General features: G+C 35.6%; 1 protein-coding gene across 1 annotated transcript; it reads right to left on the bottom strand.

Annotated features, from left to right (window-relative positions):
• Window positions 1–1,535: 1,535 nt before the first annotated feature.
• LOC121253246 (probable small nuclear ribonucleoprotein F) lies at window positions 1,536–9,255 on the bottom strand. Its single transcript, XM_041153234.1, has 5 exons — window positions 9,120–9,255; window positions 8,785–8,872; window positions 8,560–8,597; window positions 6,194–6,258; window positions 1,536–1,895 (listed from the first exon to the last, which is right to left on the bottom strand). Exons 1-5 carry the CDS (start codon window positions 9,120–9,122, stop codon window positions 1,826–1,828), a joined length of 264 nt encoding a protein of 87 aa, XP_041009168.1. The 5' UTR covers window positions 9,123–9,255; the 3' UTR covers window positions 1,536–1,825.
• Between the last annotated feature and the right edge of the window lie 668 nt (window positions 9,256–9,923).

Below are 9,923 nucleotides of genomic sequence, written 5' to 3'. Positions count from 1 at the left end.
TATCGGGCTAGCAATCATACGAAATAATTCATGCTCTAGAAATAGGGAATGGAAACTCCAAAGACCATCTTGTTTTTTGGAATAGTATTGAGCCAGAATTTTTGGGTTGAACCGGAATGCAGAACTGGACAGCTCTAAATTTGAGACTGGATCGATTATTTTCAGATTTTAAACAAATAAAACAAATGACCCAACTGGGATTGAGAAAAAGGCTTGAACCCGAGGCTAGGGGTGAACAGAAACCGACGCAACCGACTGGCCACCTCAGGAACCAACCAGAACCGATAGAGAACCGAGCGGCTTGCAATGGAAATTTGAAGGAACCGACGTTCAGCGGTTCGGTCTCGATTTGAAGTTGGAGCGGACCGCTAAACCAGCCAATAACATAAACTTTTTTTTTTAATATACCCTAATCGAAACGACGTCATTCCACTTAAACGACGCCATTCCACTTAAGTGGAACGGCATCGTTTTACACCTATAAGTATACAAAACATAATGAAAACGACTCTGTTTAGTATAAAACCAAATGGTGTCATTTTATTCAAAACGAATGGAAACAAAAAAAAAAAAAAGTATGTATGAAACAACGTCGTTCCACTTAAACTGAACGACGTCGTTTCAAGATGGGGTCGTCTTCTTCCCCAGTCACCTTCTCCCCACATTTTACACCTCTGCAACTCTCTCTCTCTCTCTCTCTCTCTCTCTCTCTCTCTATTCTCTCAAAAGAATCTTGCCACTAGAGGAACAGAACTCTGACCGAGAACCGTCAGAGAACCACCTAGATTGGTTTCCTTCTCACCATCGACCAATTACCAACCAATTACAGTCGATTGGTGTTGATTTTGCCCAAAAATCGCGCTGAAGTTGTCGACTTCCACCCCTACCAAGGCCTTGTTTGTTTTCAATAAGTATATCAACTCATCTCATCTTATTTTATCTAATCATATCTATATGCCGATTTGATACAGCAATATTTTTTGTGTAGAGCTTAACAGATTAGGGTGCAAATTATGTCTAAAATGGCAATCTAGAATTTCACTAGCTTTGGAGTGCAATCTAGAAAATTAGAAACAACAGTTACTATCAAGCGTCCAAAATAAAAGGTGACCGATGCTTCAATTCATTCAGTCCTATAGCAAACATATTATAAAGAGAAATGTTACAATGTCGTCTCTGTTATACCACTCACTTTATACATAGCACCAGACACGTGATTTATTAAAAAAAAATTAAAAACAATAAATAAAAACAAACATTAAAGAAGTGAAGAAAAATTAGGATTTCAGTATTCATCATTTTGTATTTTCCGACTCCATTTTATTTTGAATATATATATATATATATAAATAAACCGTGGTGATGCCATGTCAATGCGGCAAAATGAGCAGTATAACAGGGGCAGCATAATAGCAATACTCTATATAATCACAGAGTTAAGTTTTACCATTTATCAAAACCTTATATGTCCTGAGTGTGATGAAACTACAAATCCAATGGAAAAAATATAGGTTCATTTCAAATCAATCGAAGGGTTAGTCAAACAAAATGAACAAAATAATTAACCAAATTCAAATTTTACACTGAATTTTTGATACATGCATCCCAAAATTAATCAAAGGAAATATGTCCATCAGCATCTACTAGAGGAAAGGTATTTCATGAGGGTACTTCTAGTCATAGTTAGCAAGCATGCACGATGGAAAATGCTGTTGTCCTGGTCTCAGAATATGGAGTACAATGTTGGCTCTATGGCTCAAAGTCAACAAAACAAAATACAGAAATCCTACTTAGGCCATTACTTAACCGCTTTTAATTCCACTTCTTAGTCTCGATCAGCATCTTCAATTTCTTCATCTTCTGGCACCCCACGAAGGTAGAGAACATTGTTACATCTGCAGATGGGGAAAACATTATAAGATGCAGTGAGATTTCTCAACATTAACTTTTGAAGTTCATGGGTTCACAACTTTTTCAAATTGCAAATAGATGACTAGCATTTATCTTATTAGGATGAAGGGGGCAATAGACTTCGATCTCCCATGAGATGGAGATAGAGTGGCTACGCTTCTAAGTATACTAGTAATACTCAGAAAACAGACATAACTTTGACAAAATAAACTAAACGCACTCAATTCAGCAATTATATGGATGGAGCCAATGTAGAAATTCAATTAAATTAAGAACCACTTTCTGTTCTACTTCCACAACTGTAATTCATGGTGCTCACGAATCCTTATCACAACTTTGATTTTTTTTTTTTTTTTTCCATGTAATTATGGAAGTAAAGTATTGCATCTTTTTTTTTTTTTTTTTTGGATAGGTTTAAAAAAAAAAAAAAAAAAAAAAAAGAAGAAAGAAAGATGCAATACTATACTTCCATAATTACATGTGCCATAATTATTTCGATTTTCCCATAGGAACTGAACATACTAGCCCTGGACAATTTTGTGTTCATAATTACATGTGCCAATGACTGCAAAACCAAAAAGATGCAATACTATACTTCCATTCGTAAAACATTACACACAACTTTGTACATTTCGTTTAAATTTTTCTCAGGACACTGTAGAATACTTTTTATGGAAATAAAATTATTTTCAAATACTACAGTGTAAATACATACAGAGAAATTTAGCATATAGCATCTCCAGACACCTCTTAAGCTTTTATGGGCATCAAATAAAATAATTTTTTTGATAAGGAATAATTTATTGAACATTAAGCCCAATGAGATTTAAAGATATTGCCCAGAAAAAAGATGTTCTGAAAAAGAATCTTTCTGAGTTCCTCTATCAATCATTCCTTATCATCAACATCCCAATCGTTCCCCTCCAGATGTCAACACAAAAGGCATATTGGGACCATCTTCCATATTACCGCAATCTGCAGGATACCCTGAAGACTTCTCCATCTGGCAAGAAGATCCCAGCTTCCCGGGCACAACCCATGCTGATCCAACTCAGCCAAAAATGTCATCCAATAGGGGCTCTGGCAACCTCACAATGAAGCAACAAATGGTCCACTGTTTCACTTCTCCTATGCACAAGTCGGTCACTATAATTTGGCATTTCCGTAGATTGTCCATGGTCAGAATCTTCCCTAGTGTAGCTGTCCATACAAAGAAAGCAGCCTTCAAAGGCGTCTTGCTCTTCCAAATGTTCCTCCAGGGGAAATAATTTCTCTCCTGATGAGTGATGATCCTTTAAAATGAACTGACAGAGAATTTCCCTTTAGAGGGACTCAATGACATCTTATCTGCTTCTTGAATTCTTGTTCCAGTAGAGTACAAAAACAGAAGAATTTGGTAAGAACCCCAACTTCCCAATCATGTGCCACCTGAAGAATTGAACATTCCACTAAATAGAGCCACCCAAAATCTCCAGTAATTCAGCCACCAACGCCTCCTAACTGCACACAATTACACAGTAGGTAAAGCGTTCTTAAGAGCTCTATCCAATAATTTGAATACCATACCGGATGTTGTACCGGTCAAGATACTGGAACGAAATATTTCGGTACCGGTACCGTTTCGGGATAATCGATATATGAATAAATTATATATATAAATTATATTCTAAAATAATAGTTTATATATGAATAAATTATATATAAATACACACATATATATATAAAGAGTGGGGCTACAATGCCGCCCCACTCTTACCGCTGGGCGTACCGCCTAGTGATTTTTTTTTTCCTTTTTTCTTTTCGCATTTTTTTAATACATTTAAATATTTTAAAAAAATAAAAAAAAAAATACACCAATACACTTATAATCACTTCCTTAATTACTAGTAGTCAAATGGAGCAGTAAGAGTGGGGCGGCAAAGTAGTTTTATTCATATATAAATTATAAATAACCTAGTCTGAATTGGGGATCAAAAAATAAGCTTGTAGTTTGAAAAAAAAAAAAAACACTAGAGGCCGAAATATAGGCCGGTACGGCCGGTATTTGAGCCAGTATGAAATGTAAATGATACCTGTACCGGCCCAATAGCCAGTACGGCAAATACCGGCCGTACCGGCCTGTACGGTACAAGATTAAAAACAATGACTCTATCGCCGCACCAAATATCCTGCTAGAATCTGATCCTAGAACCATCCCCATTCCCCACCACAAATCTGGTGTGTTGAGAAAAGAACCATCCTAGGCAAATTTGAGACAGTACTTGTGTTTAAGGTGATCCGCCCACCTTTCAACAAATACAACCTCTACCAACTTGCCGACCTACACTCAATTTTCTCGATCACTTCATTCCCTATGTACCTAGCCTTGAAGGACACTCCTAATGGGAGGCCAAGGCACTTCATGGGCAGAGAGATATCTTACATCCCAACGATCTAGCCAAACTCCTTATATTGATAACATTCCCCAACAGAACCATACTCATGTATCAATCAACTTTTGGCTGTTTGATAGCCAAAAGGTTAGAAAATCAGAAGATGAAAGGGTCTTCGTTCTGTGGATCTAGGGTCCAGAATATAGATGAAACGGTTAGGGCTCCAATTGTGTAATAGCTTGAAAATTGGGTGTAGTAACAAAGCTGGAAACTCTGAAAATGCTTGCTAGATTTGTTTTGGTAGAAAATAAAGGCCATGATTTTGAGTACTTGGGGGACTTTGTTATCTGAAAAGTTGAAAGACTTTACGGTTTTATGGTAAAGGATCCTTGGAATCGTTATAAAAGCCTTGAAGTTCTCCTTCCCAAGCTATGTAATTTACCACCTTCCTATACACAATCACACAATCCGGGGTATTACAATCTTCCTTGCCAGCCATCATTAAATTTATTTGGAATAGGCAACCAATGACTCGGAGAGTCTTGAGAAGATACTTGTGACAGGTTGACACAATTCACATCATGTCCTTTGTCATCTCCATCATCTTTATCATGCATTCTTTTCTCTCTTCAAGATTCTCTTTAGCCTTGATAATTTCAACTTTTCTTGCTTGTATTTGACATCCACCGCTCAACATCACAATAACCTTCTTTGTTCGCTTTTTCCATGGCTAGCACGTCAACTTCTGCTTCCTTGACATTAGTATGAAGTAGCTTGCTTTCACGCAAAACAAAAGGACAAAAGAAGAGTCGACTCAAAAGACAATTGCCCAAGGGTTGAGAGCAGCTAAAGACTTTTTTTTTTTTTTTTTTAAAAAAAAAAAAAGGTCAGGACTTGTATCTCATGATTAGCGGTGAAATTCTCAGCTACACGGGCATAACTAAAGCAGCATTTATTGACACTAACCATTGCTTCATAGAATCTGGCATTGCTCAATCAGAAAGTTAGTTGGGACCTTTCTTCTCATGACAAAAAAAATTGGCACAGTACATCAAAACACCTCTCTCAACTCGGAAGATGGACAAGATAAAATTGTCCACAATGATATTCCAGAGAATCCTGAATATTATCCCCATACTTTGCCATCTAATGAACCTAGAAACATCTGTGTGCTACATTAGAAAGTCACAAGTTTTCGATATCATGAGACATTTTCATATGTACTCATTGATCCTTTTCAACATGCAAGGACAAGGACTAGGACTCTTAACATGACTTAAACAATTTCATAGTAAATCCAATAAAAGACTCCTAATATCACTTGAAATTCCATACTCATAATGGGGGAAGTCGCGGGCATAGGTTTCAGAAGGATGGTCCTTTGTGCTTGATGTAGAGTATTTGGAAGGAGTGTAACACCCAAAGCTTCAAAAATTGCAAAAGAACTTTGACAGAGTTAAGAAATTTTACGTTTAAATCTTTGTATGAGTGCACTACAGTCCATAACAATTCCCTGATTTGAATCCAACAAAATTACATCTTGAAATCAACTAAATTGGAAAGTAGCACACATAACAGCAACGATTCAATTTTCCAGGACTGAATCAATTTCAAACAGCATTATTAATTTCCTAGTGAGACCACTTTCCTCGGCACAGAGAGATCCAAATTAACAGAAACACACAGATGCAATTCCATCAACAAGAGAGCATGGGGCTCTTCAGTTTTGACATCAATGACTACTAAGGAAGATTAAAAGTTCATATAAAAGGCTCTTGAGTTTTTATTACTCAAAAAAAATAATCTATCAACAAGAGAAAGCAAACATCTGGGTTTTCAAGAGAGGTACTCTCAAACAATAAGTATTCCACGTAAAACTTAATTCAGAGACAGCATTTGGTTAATGTCACCTGATCAAAATCTCTCCCAGATTTCCAGTGAATTGCCCATCAATATATTCCTCAGTGTTTGCAAGCTGCACATAAGATTTCATACATATTATAATCTCAGCAGTTACTAAATTTTTTTTTTATAATTAATTTTAGCAGTTACTAAAATAATTAAGATAGAATCAAACAACAAACATCTAGATGTGTCTTCATATGAGAAGCTAAAAATAGCTAGTATATACAAAAATATACTCACTATCAACATGGTTTAAACACACAGGATTACCAAGACATGAAGTTTTACAAGAGCTCTATTCATATTACCTAAACAACCAACTACCGACGGGAGTTGCCAACCAACTTGAGATGTAACAGCGATATTTTTTGCGGGCAGGTGGGGGCAGAGCCTAAATTCCATCTTTTGAGGTGGTAAGAAAATTGAATTCTCTTTAACCAAACTCTTTTGGGGAAATGGCTATGGTGTTATGCCTATGAAATAGAGCACCTTGGAGAGTCCTAGTGGACACAAAGTTTGAGAACTTCGGAGGAAATTAGAGTTTTCATGAGGTAAATAGGACTTTCAAGGTTGGGTTTTCAAAATAACATTAGAAGAGCCTGTATGGATTTCTCCTGCTTTACTAGATTTGTGTTAGGTGATGGGTCCAAGATCTGATTTTGGCATGATGTGTGATATGGAGATCAGTCATTGAAAGTTGCCTTCTTCTTGTTATTAAGAATTGCTTGTTTTAAGTATGCTAAGCGGCAAATCACCGTCAACTCTTGGATGATTCTTTTTTTTTTATGATTCTCTTCCGTGGTGAGTTAATTTTGTTGAGAAGGCCAATAACCAGGAGGTGAGTCTCTTCACATTGTTCCAAAAATGATTGTATTTGAGTTGGGTGGGATGGGGAGGTGAAGCTAAAACGGTTTGCGGCCCCTCTATAGAAGGAGTGTTCAAAGTAAATCATTTTACAAGTTATGCACTCATGATAGGTCCCCTATCACTTGGAAGCTTAATTGGAGAAATAAGGTTCCTCCAGTGAATTTTTATGCTTGGACAGCAGCTTTAGAGAAGATACTTATCATGGATAATATGAAGTGGCACATTGAAAAGATAAATCAATGTTGCATTTATAAGAATAGTGAGATGGGGGAATCGATGCACACCATTGTGAAGTTGCTAGCATCTTATGGAACCTGATTTTTTGCCTTGCCTATTTGGGATAAATTGGGTGGTGGATCTCCTAGCATGTTAGAAAGGGCAGTTCAATAGTTGTCAGTTATTATTGTAAATTACAATCCCCTCTTGTTTAATTTAGCTTATTTGGATAGAGAAATGAGCGTAGTTTTGAAAATCGCAAAAAGTCGGTGTTGGACATAAATTCATTCTTTCTTAACACTCTTTGCCATTAGATAGTGGTCCACATAGTGCTCCTGCTTTTTCAATTTTTACTTTTCAAGAATTTCTAGTTCTTTTTCCTTTTGCTTATTAGGCGTATCTTTTGTATACTTGTGTTCAGGTGTAACACGTTTTTTCATTCCAAATAATTTATCTTACTAATCAAAAAAGTTTTTAACACAAAGGATCAAAGTTTGGGAACGGTGATATGAACAGTGACACTGAAGAAGATGAAGAGGTGAGTGAAGGAGAGCAGCCCTCTAGACACCCTTACCAAAAAAACTCAAAAATCTCAACATCACATACTTCAAGGCTCTTAATTTTTTAGTAACTTGGATAACATTTGTAGAACAATAAGTTTCACTTAATCTACGAGAATTAGGACTCCTAATTTTGCTAGCGAACCAAGAACCCAATGAAAACCAAACATTGGAATTAGAAAAGATAAACAGAAGTATGGTGACTCCTAGAAAGTTTTAGTCTTGACTCAATAACCAAATATCACAAAAATTAAAGATCTTCACTTGATTATGAAACTAACACAATAACTTGTGAAATAAAAACCCAACTGCAAGCTGTTAACCCTAGACTCCTAACGCCTTAATCTTCAAAATCATACAAGACTTGACCCAGTAAAGATGTTGCACGAGCCATAAAATAAATCTTGGAACTTAGAGAGTCACCAAATAACAGAAACTCAATCTTCCATGGCTTTATCATCAAGACTTGATGCCATCTACATTTTTTACATAATTTGATATTCTCAATTTATTGTCTTCATAGTTAGTTTCAGTGGATATAAAAATAAAAAAAATTAAAAAAAAAAAAAAAAGTTAGAATGGATACGGGTTCTAGATTCTTTAAACCCCGTACGTCGCACAACCTAAAAATTAAGGCCTCCAAAGTGTCCGAAAAACTCAAATTGGCACAAAGCTGAAGAAGGCATACAGAAATAAATACAATAGCGAGAGAGACTGTAAAGGAGCACCTGTAAGTTCATGTACGAATCCACTGAAGCAAGAAAACCTAAAAGAAAAACAGAATAGACACAGAATTAGAAGAGAAATAGAATCCATTAAGTACATGTATAACGAAAACCCCTTCGATAAAGGAAGTAAACTTAAAAAAAAAAAAATTTAAAAAAAAAAACCAGAACCGAGGAGAAATATAATATTTGGAAAATAAAAATTACAAGTAGTAAGAAGCGGCAAACCTTTGTACTCCATTCCCCATTTGAGTTTCACAATGACAGGTTTCCCAGTCAAATTGTTCAAGAAAGGTTTTGGGTTAACTGGTATGCTCTGCAATAGTAATAAAAATGAACATTAAGAAGGTGATTTAAATTTGGCTTGTGAGATTCTCAGTTTTCGTTAATAAAACGATAAGAAGGACAAAAAAATCCGCGCTGTAACCGAGCAGAGTTCGAACTGAGAGAGGAGGCGGGGTCTGATGATAAAGGGAGGCTTTCGTTGTGAAATTGATACGCGATGGAAGCATAAGGTTCGATGCCTACGCCAGAGACAGAGAGAGAGAGAGAGAGAGAGGTACCATGGTTGCGATGACGTTGAAGAAGCGACGGCCAGGGAAGACGGCAAGCTCTCTCACAGTCTTAATGCGGGTTCCGGTCCTCCGGAGACTACTAAACCCTACGTCTACGAAGTTGTGGGAAAATGATTGGACTGGTAACTTGGGGTCGACTGAAGAGAAAGTTTTTACTTTTTTATGCCTTTAATTATGGAACGTCTTCATGATTCTATAATTAACTAAATCAAATTTAATTAATTTTTTTATTTCAAAAACACTCATTTTTTAAAAAAAATAAGATTCTAAAATTTAAAAATATGAACCTAAATTTTTAAAAATTCTAATCCTAATTATTTTTAAAATAGATTTTAGTTACTATTTGGACCACCATTCTCAAAGGGTCACGGGAGTTTATTGAAAGGGTGGTGCTAGCGAGCTGCCTAGTATTTACCACTTGTACAAATTTTTAGTTCTTTATTTTATTATTTTTTTAAGTATTATTTTAATATCTTTAATCATTAAGAAAAAAATAAAAAAATATATATATAACTTCACTAATAGTCACTTCTTTAATTATTAAATAAAAAAATTAAAATACTTGAGAGTAACTTTGAGCGGTAACATTAAAGGGGTTAAATAGTATTTTTTGTAAAGGAATATCCTCTGTTTTTATTATATTTTTATCACACATAGAATTTCAGCATGTTTGTTATTATATACAACTTTCAGCATGAGCAAAATACAGAAACTAAACTAAAAACAGCAACTAATTAATTACAGTGCTAGAGACATGCTTCACAATATCAGTTGATGAAACCGTGATTCTTG

The sequence above is a fragment of the Juglans microcarpa x Juglans regia genome, chromosome 2S (assembly GCF_004785595.1).
Source record: "Juglans microcarpa x Juglans regia isolate MS1-56 chromosome 2S, Jm3101_v1.0, whole genome shotgun sequence".
NCBI lineage: Eukaryota > Viridiplantae > Streptophyta > Magnoliopsida > Fagales > Juglandaceae > Juglans > Juglans microcarpa x Juglans regia.
Note: the sequence above shows the minus strand (reverse complement) of the source record. Positions and strands in the feature narration are given on the sequence as shown.